General features: G+C 41.2%; 1 protein-coding gene across 8 annotated transcripts in view; it reads right to left on the bottom strand.

Annotated features, from left to right (window-relative positions):
• Nucleotides 1-24,361, bottom strand: part of pde4d (phosphodiesterase 4D, cAMP-specific) — a 218,555-nt gene that overhangs the window by 97,468 nt on the left and 96,726 nt on the right. The window contains exon 1 of one of the 8 annotated variants that reach the window (XM_037779045.1): nucleotides 16,013-17,237. The exons of the other annotated variants lie outside the window; for them this stretch is intronic. Coding sequence (XP_037634973.1) covers nucleotides 16,013-16,275 — 263 coding nt within the window. The 5' untranslated portion in view covers nucleotides 16,276-17,237. Of the gene's footprint in view, nucleotides 1-16,012; nucleotides 17,238-24,361 lie in introns of those variants that run through there. 8 annotated transcript variants of the gene reach the window in all.

The following is a 24,361-nucleotide window of genomic DNA, read 5'->3' as shown; positions in this document are numbered from 1 at the left end:
TGGAGCCAGGATGTTGAGGCCCTGCCCACATACCCAACTGAGCCAATCAATAGCCACCTAGCTGCTACGGTAGCACCACAGTAGGCTAGAAAGACATAATAACTAACCATAATATCTCTATAGCTACATTTATGATCAAATTGACACATGTTCTATTACACAGATTTGTGACAGTTATGGAAAGTTAAAGTTACATATCCTCTCTTGTACAATTCCTGAGCCTCCGGCTGCACGACTACTTCACTCAGAGCAGCTGTCAATCACAGCTGTCAATCACGACGTCTCACCCCCTTTTCATAGCATCAAATAACTAATTAAAACTAAACTTATCAGAAAAATGAACACTTGAAAATACATCAGCGTGATAAGAACTACCTAAAATGACAGACACCATCTTTCGGAAAAAGTTATTTGACATGTACTTTGACTTTTTAGTTTGGCCCATGTCCCATCCGCTAACATGGAGGAGGCGGGGTTTATGACCTATACTGCAGCCAGCCACCAGGGGGGTGATCGAGATGTTTTGGCTTCACTTTTGGGGAGCGGTCATGTTGTCCATCTTTCTGTACAGTCTATGATCTGTACACTCAATATGAAGCTACAGCCAGTAGTCTGTTAGCTTTACTAGCTTCGCATAAAGACTGAAAACAGGGGGAACCAGCTTGGCTCTGTCAAAATAATCTGATGCCATGTGGGGCTGACTGACAATTTGAACAGTCATTTGTCATTACTCACTGTTAGCTAACTGAAATAGTTCTTTCTGAGATAGAGAAGACAGCTGAATCAGTCATTGTGAACAAAGTGGATTATCTTATAGAGGACACATTTTAAAGTTTACCTTTTAGAGAAAGGGTTAAACTCCCCAACAGCTGCAGGATTTTGTTCAAAACCATTGTTTGCATGGAACAGCAAACATCGCTGCTTAAAGTGACAGTGTATTCAAACCAGCAAGTTGAGGAGAACGGCCTCAGTCTGATTATCACATCTGAGGCGCAGAGTTTGATGAAGGAGACAAACCCAAATGCCTCGTTTATGCACGGCTACGCACAGCAGCTAATTCCCACTTCACAGCAATTAGGCTCAGCCAAGGTATCATCTGGAGGGTGTTTTTTTTACAGACCCAACAGCCTCCTTCCTCTTGGGGGTCTGCAAAATGAGCTGTTTTGAACAGTTTCCTGTGCCACTGATGCAGCAGAATCTGATTAATCTACAGTAGATAACACCACTCGTTGTCCAGAATTTGTTTTATCCTTTCTTGGCTCAGAGCTGAAAATGAAGACTGTGCTGATATCCGAAGCTTCCTAGGCAGAGTTTTAGCCACATTATCGGACAGCAACAACTCAACGCACTGGACATTGTAATTACACAGGCCATTTTAACAACTGTAATCTGTAATTCTCTTGTCATTCAGCTATCCAAAGTGGTTGCTGCCTCCACCATTTTCAACCTACAAAACACCACTGCAATAATTACAGTACCCACAGGAAACTAAAAGCAAGACTATGTGTCTTAGCTTCAGCCAGCATCACAAATATATCTCTTATTAGTGTGAGACAGTTTACATATTTTTTCTTAAATGAACATGTCATTATTGAAAAGAGCACTTGTGTCTGACACTAGTAGCAAAAATTATATTTGGCTATATATCTGCACATTTTTGGAGTGTGGATTTGTGTGCATGCATGCGTGGGGGAAGTGTGATGTAACTGTTTTCCTGAGCGCTTCCTGTTTCCCTGTTTACACTATGTGTGGGCATTACTGCAGTGCATGTTGCCAAGCTACTGAGCCTTTGGGATTGAAGAGCAGACATTCAGTTTGCTGTAAAAACTCACCGGGTAATAAGAAATGTCAGAAAGCAACAATTGAAGCCAAGTTTATTCAGCCAACAATGTGTGAACTTTCTCATTATATGTATTAAAAAATCCCAGCTGAGAAAACACAGTGAACTTAAAGCAATGAAACCAATTTTGATGGGTGTTTTCAGCCGGGACAACAACTAGTATCTCAGGTGAAATCGGTGCGTACAGTTGAAGGAAAATATTTATGACTGGTGTTGCAGATCACGGCTTACACCCACTCGTCTCCTGAACCCATACCCTATCTTTTCACTCTCCTGTGGCATGACAGTTGCTCTGGCCAAGAACATCCATTTAAAGCCATGAGAGGTGGTCTGAGGCACTGATCTGTTTAAAGTACCTGCACTAATCCTTCCACTCCAGGTCAATATCCAGACACTCCCTGAAAGCTAGCAAAAAGACCTTGCTAATGCAGCCAGACACAGCACACAATGAGATAGCTGGAGCTGCAGCACATTCACAAATCTTTATTTTTTTATCAATAGAAATCTTAAGCGGTGTTGGGACAGCAATTGCAAAGATTCAATACAGAACACATTAGCTATGTTTCCAATCAATCGTCAAGCAAATTTTAAGCAAACTTTTGAAATGTCGCAAATAAAGAAATGCGAATTAGGCGCGTTTTTCCATCAACTGGTTTGCAGCGAATAAACTGGTCTACAGCGTAGCTTGGTCAGAAGTCGGCGCTAAAGGCTACATATGGCTGTAATCCGCCAGCAAACACAGTAGAAGAAGTAGAATTTATGAACCGGAAACCATCTAACCATCTACGAGAGAAAAATGGACATTGGGCAAAGGCGGGGTACACCCTGGACAGGTCGCCAAACTATCACAGGGCTGACACATAGAGACAGACAACCATTCACGCTCACATTCACACCTACAGGCAATTTAGAGTCAACAATTAACCTAACCTGCATGTCTTTGGACTGTGGGAGGAAGCCAGAGAAAACCCACGCTACCCACGGGTTTGAACCTGCGACCCTCTTGCTGTGAGGCAACAGTGCTACCCAGTGCACCACCGTGTCACCCCGTTCACTGTAACATAATCTGATAATATATATGTACCGCACATGCACTTATACACGCATATAGAGCCGTGCACATGTAGAGTTTTTCCCTCCATCTCCCTCATCCTCTGCCTCCTGAGAACCATGAGAAACTAGGTGCAGACCAATTACCTCATACTCAGAGCACGCTGTTCATTTTTCGTCTTTTAATGCTGCATGCAGAGGCGCTGAATCGATGCAATCAGAGGAGACAGCCCCAGTGGCCAGACAGACAGACAGCAGAAGACTAGTAATCAGGATAGGCACTGACACAAACAAGAACTCTTGTAAAGAAGCACACACACACACAAACCCATACATAAATGTGCAGATGTATTTGCACAGTCTATATTTGCACAAACATACGCACACAAATGCGAGCACATAAAAGATGAAAACGCACCCTCATAAAGAACAGGATATTGGAAGCAGCTGTGAAAATGATCAAGGGATGACATCAATAACAGGATGGCTCTCACAACACAGGAGGCAGCTGCATCTTAATTGGACATGCAACTCATTAGAAGTGCTAGAGGTGGACACTCTGCAGTCTCTCTGTACTACGGGGCCCATCCAGCCAGAGAAATGCAAGGCGATAGAGGAAGCTGGATGGGTTGCAAAAGTGGGAGAAACTCAATGGATTTCCCTTGTCAGTGTTGCAGTTTGACAGGTGATACATGCTGCATATCCTCAAAAGTTGAACTAGTTTTCAATATTTTTTCAGTCACAGGAGTCTATGAGTCCTTTGTGCTTCTTCCTGTCTTATATCGTCTTTGCAATTGCTGCATGGATGACAAGACGCAGCAATTGCTGCATGGATGACAAGACGCAGCTTGCCATGTCATTACATATCTGTCTTTAAGACCACTAAAAACTAGAGTGAAGTGAAATGACTTTAAAAGGATGAAACAGGCCCGGGGATCTTGTTAGATGATGGAAGTTGACCCGACCTCAGAGGAGCCGTACACTGTACAATGCCCTTGAATGTGGCTCCTCAATATCAGGCCGAGCCTTGAAAAGCTGATATAAGATACGGACAGAATAGGTATTGAGTGAGTAGTAGCAAGAGGAAAATAAAGAGTGAAAGAGCGGTGTAGAGAAGGACGTGGAGAAAAGGTATTCTCTCGACTTTCTGGCCAAGGACTTTTTTTCTTCTTTTCTTTATTTTTTCAGACAACAAGTTTCTTCAGGATGTTTTCTTATACAGAAATCTACTGTACATCCTTTACCAGATATCTCTCAAATCCATTTCTCATCTTTGTGATAAAGACAAGACTGTGTCTTCTCTATGGCTCTGCAGCCATCTTTGGAGCATATGGTATCAAACCTAAAAATCAAATTCTCATTTTTTATCATTCTCTTGCAATGACTATCATTTCAAAATAGGAGCATTTCTTTGTTTTCAACTTTCTAGAAAGAAAGAAAGAAAGTATAGAAAATACTCAAGTGTATTAATCTACTAAAGTTTGTCAATGAAACTACTCTTGGATATGGAAATTATGGCAATAATAAACTATTATTATTATAACCCAAATATTATACTCCCTTCCCTCCACAATATACACTTAATTGAAACAGCTGTGTGTTTACTTCTTTTAAAAAAACTAAACAGATGGCCTCTAAAGTTTTCCATCTGCCTACTTTACAAATACTCTCTATCTCTGATTCAGTACATCCACAGCTTTTCTGCTTCTCAAATCCAAATAATGGAAACTTTAATGTTGACGAGAAGCCAATATTACAGCAGTGGAGGAGCGTTCATGTTTTTTGTATGTGTGAACTGACATGGACCTAAAAATATCTTAAACTAAATGGTGTCTAAGTGCAGACAAATAGACATTATGACATGAGAGGGTTACACTTTCAATTATTCATTAATAGGCTGAGCCTGCATACTATAATCAAGACCAATGGATTCACCACAGCCATGCACCATTAATGGATCTCACCTCGGGCTAATAAGGCTCTCGCAGGGAAAATTATAATGAAAGCTTTAGGCCACATCCAACCCTCATTTTGAGATGTGAAAATGTTCTATTTTTCTCTTTGTGATTAGGAGAATCTTCACCGGGGTGAGAATGGAGCCGTGAAAAGGGAAGGAAATATAGCCAGTACCTCTCAACCTCTACAGAAATGCACAAAAGAACACATGGCCATCTGCAGTCCATTACTAAGATACTCGTAGCTATTAAAAACTTCCCCTCACATCGGCAGTCATCTTCTCAACTCCATCTTCGGGCTATTCTGCCGAGGCTCTGGTGCAGCTGCGTTTATCAGAGCAGCTTCCTAATCAGTAACTGGATTCTCCCCCAGCAATCAAGTCAACGTTCTGGTGGCGAAATCAGCAGAAATAAAAACACAGCTGAAGATAATGAAGAGAACTGAAGAGGAGAGTGTGAAGGTAAAAGGCAACACTCCACTAATTAGACAGACCTCTGAAAGGAAGGAAGGTAGAAGGTGAAATACGTTTTCCTGGTGAGATCACGCTCTTGTTTTCCTAACTGAATAACTTAATCAAGGGTAAACATTTAAAATTGAATGTAAAAAATAGTAAAAAGATTGAATGTGCCACATTTTTTCTGTTATACTCTCTTCATATCCATTAACCATCTGCCTGTTGTGTATAGTCAATGGAATGAAGTTTACATAAAGACTTACTTACATTCATAATCTATTCATTTTATTTATGTATTGCAGCAAAATTAAAGCCAATAAAGAAATTAAAACAAAATAATTAGATGTGTATATATATATATATATATATACACACAAACAAAATGAGAAACAAAAATACATGAATGGCTCACATGGTTGGAGCAAGCACTGACAGAATGTCATTTTGTTGAATCAAAAACAGATCAGCATATCAAAAGGCCTTTGATGAAGGCCTGCAGCTGTGGCCTCTTCAACTCGGATTCATTCTGCTTATCATTTAATTAAACCTGGTAGTGCGGTAACCACTAACACACCTTCATGTGTCTGGACATGTTAGATGCAAATGATCATCAATGTATGCAATAACCCTTTATTTTAGTTCACTGAAGACCCAGACTGCACCGAGCTGAATGTCACATGGATCAACACGCTTCAGGAAAATGACAATTAGTGTCCCCACTGTTTTTTTTCAAAAGGGTTATAGAATTTGACATGTGAGCCTGACTACTCCTGGCATTGCATTGGGCCTGACGATCACAATGTGAAGAAACTGAAGAGCGGAGGAAGGAGACTGAACTGAACTGATTGGTTCTTTACAACGAAAGGTTTCTTGATATAACTGAGTTTTGAAGAACCTTTGTAGAAGCTTTTCAGCAGTAAAAGATGTCTTTGAGGTAAGTGGTTCTAGGCAGAGCTCGGTCTCTTTGTGGAGAAGCCTTCCTGTAACCTGGAACTCTTTCTGATATTGTGTGACCGTCGTGCAGTCATTCGAGGTCAGTCAATGGCCACTACACTCAAATACGAGCTACAACACAGAGTAAAGCATCAGGAGCTCTATTTATTACAGGGCAGTGTGGCACTGATGTATTAATAATTTCCAAATGAATCCAGTTCGGTTCCATAACTCCATATTAAATGGGATGATAGGATTACAGCAGTAATTCCAGGGGGCTTCTTCATTTATATAAGTGATATATTACAGTTCGTGGGATATGAAATACACGTCCAGCATATAAAACATGAAAAAATACTCTTCTCCTCTATCCCTGTCTACCTCACTCATCCTTCTTCTCTCTTTCACGGTCTCTTCCAGTCACACAGTTATATAATCTTAATTTTCTTATTCATCTCAGCCAACACCGACTTGGCCACTAGCTCAGAATACAAAGTCAAAGCTGAGTCATACATACAGATGTAACCAGGGTCCTTTCTAATCTGCAACAGTAAGACAGAGTGAGTGTGTTATGTATCTATTAGTATATGTTTGTTTGCATGTATGCAAAATGTGATGATTCTCATTGACTCCAAATCAGCCTGTCTTTGCAAATGAAATGTCTGTACTGTGCAGATGTGTCGTGCAGCCAGCACTGTTAGCACAGTAGCAGCAGCAGCAGCAGCAGCACTGCTCAAATGCTCATATGTATGCAAATCACAGGCGCTCTATTCTCCAGGGTGGAGAGCAGTGTTTGGGCTGATAAAACCTGGAGAATCCTCCTTGCTGCACAGCAGGATGACAGCTGCAATCCAAAGCCACCTCAAAGGAATGAAAGGTAATTACTTGAGCAAAGCTATACCCCGAAAACAAAGCGTGTTAGGAAGGTACGGGCAATGGACTGAGAGGCTGGGAATACAAAAGAACAACAGGCAAGATGGCGCTGCGTGGCTATTAATAGAAATGTCATCTAAAGCGACAAACAGAGGTAGCTAGAGTCCTATTTCACCTGGAATACCCACTTTACAATGGCTGAAACTCACTGTGGACACACTCACTGGGGAGGCAGTAAGAGGGCTTCAGTTGTAAGAGCTAAACACATCGATGGACAAATCACCTCCACATCAAGGTACTGAGAAACTGAAACATATTTCGGACAGTCAGTGCTGAATGTAAGCATCTGAACCACCTCATATTTAATTTGTATTAACCAGGAAGCTTGACAGACAAGTACATCTTGTATTTGGGCCACTGGCGCAGTTGGGATTTCAGAGCTTTGCTGAAGGGCATTTTGTTACAGAGCTGTGTTACTTATTAATTCACCCTAAACTCATCTGCACTGCTCTTGAAAACTAAATATTTTCCGAATAAAGTGAGGAGAATCAGCTATTTTTTCCTTCACACTAAAATATGCTATTGATTAGGGCTGGCTGCAACTAACAATTATTTTCATTTTCAATTAATGCATTATTTTTTCTATTAATAGTTTGACAATAGCAAAAATTACCATGATAATATGCAATGTCACTAAGGTCACACATTGAACTTGCATGTTTTATCCGACCAACAGTCCAAAACCAAAGACATTCACATTACTATCATGTATGACAAAGAACAGCAGCAAAAAAAATGACAAAACGAAACGACTATTTTGTTGGTGTTTGATTTTCTGACGTTAACTAATAGATTGTAGGGCTGTGTATTGGCAAGAATCTGGCGATACGATACGTACCATGATACAGTGGTTACGATTCAATATATTGCGATATATTGCGATTTTCTTAATCTAATCTTAAGAAAACTGTTGTATAAAAAACACACCACCATATGCATCAAATCTGAGTAACTTTGTACTTTTTTTAAGCAATCAGAACAGTAGGATCTGCATTTGCATTTATCACAGTCCCTGTAACATTCAACATCACAGCACTACTTTGAGAGGGCACATATCTTTGCAAATGAAATAAAGGATTGACTGAGTTAATATTTGCATGTAAACTATTAATTAAAAATCAATACAGTGTTTTTGAGAATCGATACAGTATCACAAAACATAATATTGCGATACACAATATTTTCTTACACCCCTAATAGATTGATCAACAAATAATTTCAGCTCAAACACTGATAATAAATCAAGTAAATCCAACAAAATATCAAGCCTTCCACAAATATTCAATAACTTTAAATAGTTATTGGAATAGTTTTGGGAAATGCACTTATCCATATGAACAGCTAGCCTGGCTCTGCCAAAAGGTTACAAAATCTACCTACACCTCTGAAGCTCACCAATTAACATGTTGTATCTCGTTTGTTTAGTCTATACAAACACAACAAAGTGTAAAAATGAAAAGGTGTGGTTTTATGAGGGATTATGTACTGGACTATTTCTTGGCCAGGAGCAGTGACCTCCTCTACTCACTGTCAAACTATTTATTAATAAAATGCACATTTTGTCAAATTCCAACCATTTCCAACCACGAGTCATGTGACTAGTCCGATGTACAGATACTTAGTTACTTGATAGATAGATAGATAGATAGATAGATAGATAGATAGATAGTAACTTTATTGATCCCGAGGGAACAATTGCGAGACCTTGACCAACAATTACTGTAGGAACTCCCATCCGCTGCCTTTAGGGATGTCACAAGAACCCATACTTCGGTACCAAGTCAAAGCTAAACGTCTGAAAACATGACTGTACTCATTTTACTGCAGTACTGTGCCGCATTACCGTACCGTACCTTTTGGGATGCAGTAAACTTACTATCAACGCGTCCAAAAAAACAAATCCGTGTTGAAATCGGCAGGACAAGAGTTATTTAACGTTAGCTGTTTGCTCCGTGCAGGACTGTGCTGCTTACCGATTGCTAACAGCTAATGTTAACAAGCTCTTGTCATGCCGATTTCAACATGGGAGGTGCCACTGATTTACATTATGATGCATTCAGGCTCTATTCAGTAAAGAGTATTTTAACGTTATCAAAATGTGTTCAAATCATGTAATCTTATAAAAAAATATTTTTTTGTAAGAAACTTGAACAAATACAGTCCTTTGAAGGAGATGTTTTCACAGCAATATGAAATAGATAATAGAGAGGGAATTATGACCTGTTTAACTCACAAAAACCAGTATGCAAGCGGTAATAAAGGAGTGTATGATGAAGTACATGGGATTTATTACCGTGTTACCGAATTGGTATGGAGAATCATGGAACTTCACTGGTATTGGTATTGAATACAACAAAATTTTTGGTATTGTGACATCCCTAGCTGCCTTAAAGAAAGAGATGGCAGAGAGAAATGAGAGAGAGCGGGAAAGTCATATGGAGAGAGATGATATAACCCAGTGAGAAGAAGCGGGAGTCATGCTCTGCTTAGATTAGCACCACTGTGTTTAGCTCGAGGTCCTCTACTCCCACACTCTCCCTCTCTTCTGCCCTGCCTCCTTCCCTCCATCCTGCATTCATTCAGCCATCCATCACCAATCATTCACCCAGCTATCCATCAATCCATCATGTCCACAACCCTCCAGCCATCCCCACCACAACTGCCCAGTCTGACCACTCAGCCAGAGAAGAAGCACTGGCATCAGCACCACCAGTCGGGGCCACCTGTTCTCCCCCTTGCTGAAATCCCCACTCTCCTGTTACATAAAGAGACACTCTCAATGTTGCAATGCAGCATCTAACGCTGTTGTGCAACAGCATTAAAAATACCTCAGGGTCAGCGAGGAGGAAAGTTGAAAACAGGATATCAACAGAGTTATTCTGGTTGAGAGAATGCAATAACTGAATCGTGACTGTCACTTGGCGGTGAGAGCAGCACACCATTCAACCCTTGCTTTATACTGAGCCTTTGTGAAGCAATTGATGATCAACTTTGTGAGGGAACATTTTTCGATCATGTCTTCTCGCATGTGCACATGCAGGGGTATTTATTCAGCTATCTTAGGGTCTGTCAACACACTGTCATTACCAAGCAAACATGAGTCTTGAAAGCAATTAACCTCCTGTCATATTGTATCACAAGATGTACCCTTGTTAGAGAAGGTGCTGTATGCTGGTAATGAATCTGTGTCACAATATCTGACAGTTGCTCATGCTGAACATACAAATAATAAGTAACATATGAAGGAATTATTCTAAACTGTTGTGTCTATGGCTGAAAACCAATGTTTTCAAATCACAACCATCAACTCCTGTCCCTCTCAAACTGAATATTTACAACTGTTGCAGTGCTACTGTGCCTTAGCTTTTGTTCAAAACAACTCAAATCCTAAACATATCCCTTGATAGCATGGCACAATATAATACAGAGTCTTAAGTCTGTTGTCAACAAACCCTGTTTTGCAGATACCTCCTTTAATTCCATACAGAAAGCCACACTAATGCGTCTGCTGCTGTCGGAGGTAGTGCTGCAGCTTAGGTTGTAATAATACGGGCAACAATTGAATAAAAAACTACCACACTACTAAGATTCCTCTCAGCCAAATTAAGCCCCGCTCAAATATTTACATATACGGGAATTCCACTATACCATCATCGCATTGTGTCAACAATTGGGACAGTTTTGAGCTCAACTTTTGCCGTAAAATTAGACCAAACCCTTTTTGCACTGAACTCAGCAAATAATTGCATTCCATTAAATCCCCAAAAGTACCTTCTTCATGTCTTTGTAAATAATTACAGTCGATCAAGTTCATTCAGAGCAGAGAAGCTAATCAGCATTTCTCAAAACTATTCTCTAAGTGATTGTAAAATCATTTGCGTATGGTGTTCACGGTGTTGTGCCGATAAGGACAGCGAGGCAGTACATCAGGCCAATCTGTCCGTGGAGAAGGATTGTCTTGTTAATGAAGTGTGGAGTGGAGCCACTGAGGGCTGTGGATGTCACCAGATTTACAGCGCAGTGGCCCTGTGATTCCCTGCAGCTGTAAAACAATGAGGAGGTGATTGGAGTAAATTGCACTGCAGTTGTCAACCTCCCTCCTGCTTACAGCCATTTGATGGTGTGTCTCTCTCTCTCTTACAAACAAATTGTCTCTCTCCAGCGCACTCGCTCACTCACACACACACAAAAACACAGCAATTTTTCTCCTAACCTCCCACACTCTCTTTATCTCTGTCTGATATTCAGTCTGCCACTTTTTGTCTCAAATGTCAAGACACAACACAGGTACATGACCAACAAGTCACACAGAGATTAGGTGGTCATTGTCCGTTCTCATCACGTTCTCTTTTCCTGCTCTCCTGTCACCCCAACAGTCACGATGCAAAGTCTAACAAAACACACATTTTTACATCCAGATCCACATAGACATGTGGAAGCAAACACATTCCCTCTTTCTCTTTCATGTAAAGAGATGTTTTCTGCAGCGCTCTCAGGTGAAGGCCAAACAGCATCAAACACTGACTATGAAGAATGTGCCAGCGGAAACCAGAAAAGTGTTGCATTCAAATGTTTCAGTCAAGGATAAACAGAATGAAAGAGTGTTGGCTATGAGATTTCAAAAACTTCAGACTGACATTTAAAATGGATGCAGCTCCAATATGGCTATTTATTGGAGGTGTTTTTAATATTTACTGGACTGCAGGGGACATAATCTCTATCAGGATTTGGCTGCGCAGACTTGATCGCAGAATAAATTCTTGTTTGTCTTTTCATTTTTAATACAAATAAAAAAGATTAAGTAATGCCAATAATTGCTCTTTGCATTACATGTATACTATAACCAGCTCAGCTCAACACGCAACGCTCGATGACAGTCAAAACCAAATATCATTTCAGTTTATTGCAACTAGATTGAAAATTTGTTCTATTCCAATTATTATTCTGTCATAGCTTTCTGATGAAAGACTCGTAACATCTGTTCCTATGAGTGAAAGTAACATTATCTAACTTTTTATTTCATTTGATGACTCCTATTAGAATTATATTGCATAATTATACTGATAAAACAGAAACCTCCACTGTGGAGATGAGGTTGTGTAGCTCAGATCTGTTAAGTGACACTTGGAAGCTGCTTGACATCCCGGATCCATATCCTTAATATTCTATGTATAATTTTGTCATTGTCTTACGCCCGGGCCCGGGCAAAGCAAAATAAACAGTTTCGTTATTTGTTAACCTTTAGAAAACGAAAATTATTATTAAATATCTTTAAAAAAATTAAATAACACCTCTAAAAGAAAGAACAATAAAGTTACGTGGTGTTTGTTGAGAGAGAGAGAGAGAGGGAGAGAGAGAGAGAGAGAGAGCGCATCGGAAAAATACTGCCCATCACCTGATGTTCTTATAACCTATTAACCCAGTCTATTATATTTATAGCATATGTAGGGTTTCTGCTATGACTACTACAGTGTTTACAAAATTAAAAGCCTGTACTATATTAACTTGATGGAAACCTGCAAGTAGACCACTGCTTTATTTAGAGTATTTCAGAATAAAAGCATTGTGTTAACGAATGCATGATTCTGTGCACTAAAAACGCTAGAGGCCTTTTATTTTGAAATCTAGAGAGGAAGTGTAAAATATTGATGGTCAGTGACATATTCTACAGATGTCTAGACATGGAAACTGTAGTAATCTTGCTGGTATGATGTTCATATACTGTCAATAGATCACCTTCACTGTCTGTTGCTGCTGGGAGACGCAGCCGAGAGGTAAGCGGCTCGCGTGTAAAATAGGCGAGCCTTCTATTCTATAAAATAGACGCGTGTCTGACGTGCGTCTGACGCGCGTCTGACATGCGTCTCATGCGGGCAGTGTGTCCACTCTAACCTGTTAACATGGACGGTGAAATAAAAAACAACACGCGACGTTGCCGTCACGCGAGCATGAAGCGGGCTGTGTGCTCCAGGCTTTATACTGTTATTTTATTATGTTGGTTATTCTGTCTAATTGTCGGGGGAGAGGATCCCTCCTCAGTTGCTCTTCCTGAAGTCTTTTTTTCCTTATCCAAATCAAGGGTCTGATGCTCCGTTCCAGACAACTCGGAGGTCTGAATTTTCCCAGTTGAAATTTTCAACTTCCGACCTCCAAGCATTCCAGGTACACGACGCCAAACGTAAACAAAAAAAACGTGGCTGAACGTGAAAAACTGATGTTTCTTTGGCAAGTGAACACACAATTGAACTCTCAGCAGTGCTACCTCCACATTTTTTCTGACATTTTTTACTTTTTACCGAATATCTTTTGTGTATTTTGTTTAACGGACACCAATTTACATGCACAACAGGTTTTACTATATGACAGTATGTATCAATTTAAATAAATACAGGCAAATATACTTAACGTTGCCCTTTTAGTTGATGGTTTACCATTTACAATGTGCTCTTCCATAGCTGTGTGAGGTCAGAGAACTGCTTCTACGTGAAGTCGGGGTAGATGGATTTGCCCCGAGTTCTCAAGAAGGAACTCCTTTCTCCTCCTTTCTAGAAAGAGGTCGTTCTAGGAGGGTGTCTTATGCTGTGCAGATTGTAAAGCCCCTTGAAGCAAATTTGTAATTTTTTTATATTGGGCTATGCAAATAAAATTTACTTGAGATGATAGAAGTGAAATAGAGTTAGAATAAAATTTTGCTAGTTTTCTTTCGATTGGGTGGGTTCTAGCTCTGATTGGGCTACCTTTTGTAAGTCCAATCTGGCAACGCTGTATAGAGCACGGGTCTGCAAGAATGTATGAAGGAATAGGGAAAGCAACTCAGACATACTTACAATAGAAAAGGCTTGGAAATCATAGAGACAACTGGATAATACAACATCATGCTAAAAAGCCCAATGACAGTGTCTCAAAGAGGGAGCAGGTGTGAATTGTTGACACTCTATCAGTTGGAGACACAATTCAAAATGGATTTCCCCTTTAAAAGAATGACCAGAAGGTTACCTCCATGTGCATACCAAGTGTCATCATGACAGAATACACTGAGCAGCATTTCATCAAAAAATGTAAGCCAACATTTTTTCTTGTGTTATCTATAATGAATGCATCGTCATGCCACCAGAGCCGCTTGCTCTTTTCACCCCTGCTGTTTTCATCAGTTGCAGATATTAAACAAGTGGCACTTTCTTGAAGATCAGGCTCATTTGCCCCACTGTCATGCTGATGACAAGGCTGAGCATCAGAACAGAACAGGGAAAATCCATGCCAATAATAAAAGTGTTTCTGCTTCTTAATATGGAACTGCGATAAATAGCTTTCTGCTTAAAACGGCACATGGGAGCACAATGGTGGTGGTGTGTGAAATTACACGAGCTGAATTAACAACCACGTACAAACCATCACATTTGCGCACATTTGGCACACAGATAATTAATTCATAAAATTTGAATTATACAGACACACAGGATGCAGTGTGCCTCTAAAATAGCAAACATCTATATATAAAAGACATGACGTACTGTATGTCTCCCTGAGCTGATAGTACCAACAGTTATAAGAAGAAAAGGGAAAGAAAAAGAAGCAGGGAGGAGAAATGATACAATATGTATGTATTTATATGCAAAAGACTGGGGAGGGAGATGGATGAAAGAAAAAAGGAAAATGGGGGGGATTAAAAATGGAAGTGAGACAGAAGAGTTTAAGTGAAGAATATGAAAGGAAACTGGGTCTGCGATCAAAAATTGAGATGTAACACACCTTGAGGTAAAAGCAGGGGGTGGGAATAAAGAAGAAATGAGAAATGGGAAGTAGCAGAGTAAAGTATTTCTGATATGTGAATTTATGTCTGATAATATGTGAATTTTTTGAATGAGCCCAATCCAGATGCCAGAAGGGAGGCGTCTAATGGGAGAGACTGGGAATAAAGGAAGTGGGACATACAGAGAAAGAGAAGGGGTGAAGGGGTGAATATAGAGAGGGAAGAGAAAGAGATATGAGTCGTAAAAAATGAAGGAGATGAGAATGCTGGGCGCTGTGGGCGAAGAAAAGGGGGTGGGGGGAAGGAAAATCTGAATTGGTTAAAGGGGGGAAAAAATGAGAGTAGGGAGGAGGGAAGAGGTAGAGGGGGGGAGAGTGAATGGGGAATACATATGAGACGAAGGGAGGGGATGAGGCGTGGGCGAGTGCAACGGAGGCTGATAGACAGCCAGGAATAGAAGACTAATTAATAGTCAAAAACTGCAGGCAGGTGTGGAGAGAAAACCACAGCAGGAGGGAAGAAATGTAACAATGGATGGTTTCTACTCTACCTACATAACAAGACAGGCAGCTTCGGGGGTGTATCTCTTCACATATTGCTCTATTGTATATCACACAGGAGTAAAAGCAGAGGCAGCACGGGAAGGGGAGGGCAGGGGAAGATAGGGGGAGTGAGAGGAGTAAAAATGGGTAACAGACACACACGGGGGAGGGAGATGGAAATGGAGATTAAACTGGACAGAGAGGAAGAGCGATGGAGAAACTCATTATCTAAGGTGAGAAGAGGGTCTCCTAGGAGATTTGACATGAATAACCTGCAAGGGAGATTTACCCATGCACACTCTCTGTGAGGGGAAAAGCATTCAAGTTTAACCGCAAACAAAGTTTAATTACTCAAATGGCTTATCACACAGCTGCCGCCCTCGCACACAGCAAACACAACCTTGAAAGTTTGCCAGGGTGCGGTTTGGACCACATGTCTGACAAAGACAAACACACACTTTATAAGCCTATGCGGCTCCCCCGTACGCCAACACAAAACAACAGTGACAATAGCTATCAATCTTGCAGGCGCTATCTGTCCATCTAAGTCTCACCATGTGTGTGCGACAGTGAAGCGCCTCTGTTTGTGGCAGTTGTTGTTGAGGAGCATGCGGCGAAGCAGTCGCGGCGAGTTGCGGGGAGAGAGGCGGGGGGAGATGGAGGAGGGCGATCGCCGGTGTACTCTTGGCCTCTCCGGCTGCAGCAGGTTCTCCCGCAGGATCTTCACCAGGTCTTCGTTCAGGCCGGAGTGTTTGGGCATGGGGGGCACTGCCAGGGTGTCCTGGTGGGTCACCGCCATGCCTGCCTGCTGGGCCATGCCTACCCCGGCTTCACCACCACAACCAGCACCAGCACCAGCACCAGCACCAGCACCAGCAACAGCACAAGCACCAGCACCAGCACCAGCACCAGCACCAGCAACAGCACCAGCAACAGCACCAGCACCAGCACCGGCCGGATGAATGAACAGAAAAGCCAGCCAAGATATATCAGAGATAAGGCAATACACACGCTAATGTATTCTTCTTCTCTGTTAGAGTCCAACGATTTCTTCAAAATGTAGGAATTTGTTTAAAAAAAAAAAAAAAAAGACATCCAAAAACCCTCCGGATGATCAACTGAAAATCTCTGCTGGTAATTCCTCACACCAGGAGCTCCCTCTGTACAAAAGCAGGGGATAAAAAAGACGAAGAATCCCTGTTCTCTTTCTCTCTTTCCGTCTTTCAAGGAGCCAGCAGATGAACAGAAGCACTGAGGGCTGCTGCCTTCGTCTGCTCTGCAACACTGGATGTCTGCTGTGAAAGTGCAACGGAGAAGATGAGGGGAGGATGGAAGGAGGAGAGAGGGAGGGCGGGATGCAAAAAAAAAAAAAAAAGGGAATTCCGTCTATTCCAGCCCCGTCTCCCCCAGGCCTGCAGGCGAACTCAACCCAGTCCAGTGAAATAGAGCCCAGCAAGAGTTTAGCTGAACTAATTCAGTCTATTCCAGCCCAGCGCTGTCTGGTAAAAGCCAACAGGGAAGCTGCATTGGTTCACCCATAAACAGCCCCCACTACGACTCAATCCAGTACGGCTTGGTTGAGTTCTGTTCCATCCAGTCGAAGCAATTTATCCTTCCTTCCTCTCCTTACACAGAGACTCACTGCTGACTGCAGCCAGTTTATAAGCTACTGATCCTCTGGAGCTGAGCAGAGCATGAGCATGTGTGAGTGTGTGTGTACACACAACACAGAGGAAAAAAACAGGGAGGTATGAGGGAGCGATATGGTAAGCTCGAGTAACACTTTGCAAAAATTTTGTATGCATGTATGCGCTTGAGAGCCGAGGCACATGCATCTGTGAAGGTGCATTTGTCGATGCGGCAGACCGCACTAAAAGCACCCATTAGTTATTGAGTAACCCTAAATCCAGACTGGGCTTGAGAGGACATCCCTAGGAACAGTAAATGCCATGTGTATCCCCGTATGTGCGCATGTGCACAAATTTGCATTTCACCAGCATTTGCACGCATGCAAGAAAAACTAGGAGAGAGTTTCATGCAGCCAGCGTCATTTGCCCCTAGCTTCTGCCACTCCCTTTCACTGTATTCATTTTTCAAATGAGGGCAGACATGCTGGTAAATATGAAAACATTGTCTGCTGAATCTCATATGCTACCCTCCAGCCTTTTCCCTCCTCAGCCTAGCAAACAGCAGCTTATCTGGAATACAGAGCGAACCTGCCTCTAACCAGCTTTTAGTCGTTCTACTTTCATGTACAAGACACCCTTAAAAGCGTACCTCTAGGTGTCAACAATTTTACTGGACTAGTCTTATATACATCTAGCTTCTACAAGTGCCCCACAGCACACACATATCATCTAATTCTTCAACAGGAGTAGCTTTAACCTGGCCAAGCAGCACATTTTAAGCATTTCTTATCGAGACTATTTATCGCTGAGTCCTCCCCAATACAAATGCAAAAATTAAATGAATTATTAGTTTATCTTTGGCGGTTGTCGAGCATATACTCAAACTAGTATGTGGCACAAATAAAGCTGTAGCTCAACATACAGTAAGCTGCTGCCCATTAAGGCATTCCAGATATGCAGTATCAAAAAAAGTGAAAATACCGATCAAAACATAATCGGGGATCTCTTTCTGGCTACAGTTCACATTCCTGAGATTTAGGGAAACAACACTGCTCTACACAGTGGTGGCACAGTGGTGTTGTGACTTAAATGCTAACATTTGCAACATGCTCACAAGGACATGTTGTTGTTTAGCAGGTATTTGTTCATGCTAAACACAAAGTTCAGCATGACAAAAGTTGATCTTTTTGTTATTGTGGTTATGTAAATGTAATTTATAGTGCTGTTAGATTGCTGCTCGACCTCCCCGTTAATACAGGTGCATGCGCGTCCCTTTGTGTGCGAGCAAACGTGTTTGTTTTTTTATCGCATTGAAAATGTGTTTTTGACTGCAGCAAAAATGTTGTTTTTGACAGCAAATGTTTTTGAAAGGCTACATCTATCTTATTTTAATACATTTTGACTTTCGGACTTTACAACGCTCTGGAGTTATTGGAAATGTTTGGATCACACAAGTCGGAAACAATCCTACGCAGTAGTGATGGGTGGGTCAGGGTTTTTTAATACCCGTACCCAACAACCCGCTATGAGAGCCAATCCACATCACCCAACCTGTAAAAAAATATGCGTTGCCAACAACTTTATGCATTATAGTAGCACAATTGTCAGGACTGAGCGCCGCAGCACTCCCTGTGTGTGTGTTTCAGAGAGAGAGAGAGAGAGAGAGAGAGAAAGAGAGAGAGAGAGAGAGAGAGAGAGAGGGTAATAGAAAGGTGGTTTCTGTAAATTATTAATTTACTTGGAAGGCTGGTTTGTCACTTTTTGACCCGCCTGCCCAAACCCATGATATTTTGTAGAAGACTAAGCTTACACAAACCTGCCTGACCCATGGGTCAGTCGATCCGCACATCACTACTATGCGGCCACCACTGGAATCTGTAGTATAATATTACTAATATTAGTGTAGCCTGATCTTTATCTGCAGAAATACAGTGTTTAAACAGAATTAATAGCCATACAAAAAAAAGAAGCTGCGCTTGAACACGGCCGGACCGGATTCGAACAAAGTCTCCGAGACTGGGGGAGGCCAGTTTGACGACACTGAATACAGTACCGAGATGGTTTTCTTGACGGGATTGGCTCCTGCCACCCCAGGGCTGAATCAGTTATTAGGACTGCTAGCTGCATGGCTAATCGAGCTACCTAGCTAACAGCAGTTAGCGGTTACTCTAGCAACAAGTAAAGCCATCTCTCCATCACTTCGTAAATCACCTTGGTACTGTATTCCCTGCCTTCAAATTGGCCTTATTACATTTAATAACATCTTGATGAAAACTCCAAATTGTTCCACTGTAGTTGAGGTCAAGGAAAATATTTATGACACAATTATAATGCTCTCATGACAGCCAATGATGACAGTTTAATATAATGTTAACACATAAAGCTAAGTAGTTTCTTTAAGTTTCATAATTAGGCCTTGTTGTCATTACAAATACATTGACAGGTTATGTTGGATTGGTTAATGTCAACTTTACATTAAAAATGACACTTAATGACAACAGTCAGAAACATTCATAAAGACTCCTTCATGTTCATGACAGGTGTCATGTCAGTCTTTTCCACACCCCTTCAAATAAAGTGTTACCCAATCTTCAATCAACACCATGGCAATAATCGTGTAACACCCTAGCAACCAATCAGCAACACCCCAGCAAACCACGCTAGTGAAAACCCTGGCAACCACTCAGCAATAAGCTAGCAACATCTTGGATCCATCCTGTATAGCTATGCAACCACTTCGGCAACCATCTAACAACAGCATAGCAGTCACTTAGAATGCCCTTCAAATCACCAAAAAAAAACATCTTTTCAAACGCATCGTAGCTCCTATTTTCTTCACGACAGACTTAGGAACAAACTTTCATGTGATGGACATCAAAACTGCATTATTACTGCTTATATTGTGTCTGACCTATAAACCTTAAATGGGCTTAGTGGCAGCAGGTATAGACTGAATTGAAAGCACAACAAGACATGACATTTACGATGCAGCAGTTCCAAAGGAGCATACATACATAGAGCAGAGGAATAGTGTCTTCAATTGTATAAGCATCCCAATTAAGGAAATTGGCTAGGTTACTGTCATACTGTAATTATTGTAGGTCTGAATGGCAAAACCTTTGGCCTTATGCAAAATGCCTTGTAGGATATACTGTAGCAGTCACATACTCTGTATATGCTAGAAAAACATAGTGTAAGTGAAAAAGAGCTTGAAATTGATAGGGAAAAAATCACGGTCAATAAACATTGGTCATGGCTTGGGCGTGCATTTAAATGAATGAGCGTCGGTTGTGTTTGTGTCCTCATAAGTAGGGCTGCTCGATTATGGCAAAAAATCATAATCGCTATGTATAATATAACCATCATTATGTTGGTGAACATTGAAATTGTGATTGTTTAACACAATTACTCATTGACTTTGGAAACATCATGCATTTAGAAAGAACATTTTGTAGCCTACATTTTAAAGTTAAATGCAGCAATCTGGCAGAGCAAAATTAAGAGGCTAGAGAAGAGGCTCTATGAAGAACTTATTGTGCTAATTATAAACACATTGGTTGTATAGATATGAATGGACCTGCATTTATATAGCGCTTGTCTAATCTTCCGACCACTCAAAGCGCTTCGCACTACATGTCAGCATTCACACACATTCATACACTGATGGCAAGGTGCCAACTCTAATCCAAATATTCATTGACACAGATTTCAGGAACAATTTGGGGTTAAGTGTCTAAGGTTAAGTGGCTCAAAGACATGCCGACATGTGACCAGAGGAGCCGGGGATCGAACCGCCGACCTTCCGATTGGTGGAGAACCTGCTTTACCTCTGAGCCACAGCTGCCATGGTGAAGACACAGTAAAAAAGTCACACCCACAAAGCATGGAAAACGAGAAGGGGTCTGTGGTTCAAGACAGGCCAGGTGGGTTGCCGACATTGCTGCACTGAGGACAGTCCGCCTCACAGTGAGCACTAAGCGGCGAGGTCCGGGCGAGGCGTGCTGTAAAGCGCCATCTTCCCCCCGGCCCTTTCCAGGCTGACCTACAGCCGGTCTGGGTACACCACCACGGAGGAAATACACCCCACCGAGCGGGGCAAAAGTGCACCGCTGTAAAGGAAAGGGGTGCGCTTGATTTATAACACAAGACAAAATGAGAGCGTCATTGTGAATGTGGCACACTAATTGTTTTATGTCGATTATCTTATTTACATAATCGTTGAACGCCACAATCGGAATTGTGATTGAAATTTGATTAATGTACAGCCCTTGAGGGCTCCTGTCCGCTCTCCAGTCATGATTTCTTAGAGCTTTATTTCTACCCACAGGCTTCTTTATAGTCTGATAATTTCTATTAAACTTGGATTTATAAAATCTTTTTCAATTAATTAGAAAAACGCTTAAATATGTGACACTTTTGAAGCCGTAATGGTTCGTGCCTTTGGCCTGCCAACATCGTCAAAATGCAACCGCAAGCTGTGGCAGTCAGTCAGACAGACACGGCCATGACAGCAATGGAGAGCTGTTGGCCTTCAGACAGCTTGAAATTTATCATCACCTCACAATAGTCAAAGGAGATGAATGCCATTCTTTGAACAAATGTTTTGTTTGTTTTTCTCTCACATGATGAACACACATCATTACTGTCATTCTGTCCCACTCCTTGTCCTCCCTTTCACTTCTTTCTTTCCATTCCTCTCTTCTGCTACCTGTCTTACTGCCTGTCTCTTTTTCTCCTTTTCTTTGTAAAACATTTTTTTCTTAACCCCTCCCTGTTGCTGCGTGTGACGTCTATGTGCATTTCCCCCTGGTTACCAGGGGCAACATGGATGGAGAGGGACAAGTGGTTTTGTCAAGAACTAAAGGCTGGAGGAACAAAAGCAAGAAAAGGGAAGCCAATCTGCGGGGCAAAACTGTAGTATATGCAGACACTCAAACAAACCCACAGCACACAAACACTGCAGACTAGAGCCACAGAATTCATCCATTTTCTTTCATACACAGGGAGTGGGCACAAAAGCACCTGACAGTGAAGTGTAATCCAATAGTCCAACAAAAAAATACTTCATCCAATAAAAACACACACAGGAACCTGGAAAAAGAAAATAGATATGAATCCACACCTGTCTGAGAGTCTCAACAAAAACTGAACATTAAAGGCTTCACAAATGTGGCATTATGTGTAGGTGTTGATGATAAAGTCTCAATTACATACTAGCCTACAGGATATATTACAGATATATGATTCATACCTGATCAGTAGACAATCAGATAATAGAGCTGTATTGTCTAACTTCTCTACACACGGAGGGAAAAATCTGAGTATTTAGTCTTGTTTGTATTCATCTTCATACATAATTCAGCTCTGACTCCGTTTTGACAAATGTATTGTCTAATCGTTTCCCATTTCTCTTCTTTGTAGTGCAAAACCACTATTTGAAAAATGAGGGGAGCACTGTCCGCTCAAACAATATATCAAATCTGTGTATAAATCTGAGCTCATTGCCCACAATCTCTTTGCAAAATATTGTTTAATCTGGACAGATTGGATGGCTTTCTTTTGGCAGAACACAGCATGCCGTCACCTCACAGAGCACAGTCTGGAGTCTGGGTTGTTATTGGCAAAGGGTTCTCTGTGTGACACTCAACTATCAAATCACTGCACTTAAAGGTCCAGTGTGTAGGATTTCAGGGGATCTATTAGCAGAAATGGAATATAATATTAAATTTCAGGTTTTCATTTGTATATAATCACCTGAAACTAAGAATTGTTGTGTTTTCATTAATGTAGAAAGAGCGCTTCATTTCTACACAGGGAGCGGGCCCTCTTCACGGAGTCCGCCATGTTGCTCCGTCATGTTTCTACAAGCCAAACACTGGCTCTAGAGAGAGCCTTTTGCGTTTTTACGTTACCTGAAGGCCACCGTAGTTCTCCGACACGCTTGGAAAGGGAGGTGTGAGCGGAGGGGTATTCAGTTGGTTGCAATCTGCAACCTCACCACTAGATGTTACTAAATCCCACACACTGCTCCTTTAATGTCATATTATGTCTAAAGATGTCTATGATGACTAAGATTTATTACATGTAACTGTTGCTATAGTTACCACTTACATAAATGTAATGGTCTAGCAGACATGAATGATGAGGGGACAGTGCTGAAATACTATGTAAATAGTATTCAGTGGGAGGAGGGGGGGGGGGTGGCGAGCAGTTAAAGAGCTAACAATAGGACCTGAAAGATTGATTTAAACGACAGTTTCTCTGCAGTTCAATGTAGACCCGAGTCTTTACAAGCCATTATATTACTAACAGACAATGCATCCAAAACCTTAATGCAGCTCTGCCTCCCTCAAGTGGACATCTTCTACCACTGTGAGATGCACCGACTGGTCCAGGAAACATGCACAGTGGTTAGAACTGGTTAGAATTGTGTGATTTCTCTTTTTTTCTTCTTCTTGTATTGTGATTTTTGTACATTGATATTTAGCATATGCTTTCAGCCAGAGTTACAGACACTGCTGCCCGGTAATCATGATTAAGTTGACACCATTAGCTCAAATGAACATGAACATTTGGACACATTCAAATTACCCCAGTGATTAGCTGACCATAAAATGTTAAAAGGTACTGCAGAGAGGAACTAAATAGCTGAACTAACAAGCTTCAACTCACTCTGGTGTACACATTGGCATTTAAAAAGGTTCACAAGAGCTAACCATGCTTTCTGTGGAGGCATTTTTATTGCAAAATCCTTGTGCACTTGTGAAATGGATTGTGTATTTTTTAGCAAAACATCTCTGCCTCCTTACAAATAAATTGGTAGCAAGTATTCATGCATATGGATTAGTAAATCTGAAATCAGCAATCACTTTCTCAAATCCTTGATTACAGCCTTCTTACATATTCATTCATTCAACCTTTATTTATACGCGAGAGATCATTGAGGGGCGACCCTCATTTACAATGACATCGAGTCATTTACACAGACAAACAAAAAACCTGGAAAAACAAAACAACAACAAAGAGATGTACTAACAGAAAAGAGGCAATACCGTTACAAAATAATAAAAAATATTAAAAGTATTTTTGTAGGAGTTGCTGAAAAAACAGTTCACACACAGCTCACACACAGCTCAGAGAAGTCAGAGGGGCCATCCTGGTTCCACAGCTGGTCAATATTTCTATGTGTGTATATTTTCTACAAAAACAAATTAATCTAAATCTCTATCCCCAGATATTTTTTACAGCTACAAAATTCCACTATAAAAAGTACTC

Source organism: Sebastes umbrosus, chromosome 8, assembly GCF_015220745.1.
Source record: "Sebastes umbrosus isolate fSebUmb1 chromosome 8, fSebUmb1.pri, whole genome shotgun sequence".
Classification (NCBI taxonomy): Eukaryota; Metazoa; Chordata; class Actinopteri; order Perciformes; family Sebastidae; genus Sebastes; species Sebastes umbrosus.
The sequence above is the reverse complement of the archived record's forward strand: the minus strand, read 5'-3'. Positions and strand labels throughout refer to the sequence as shown.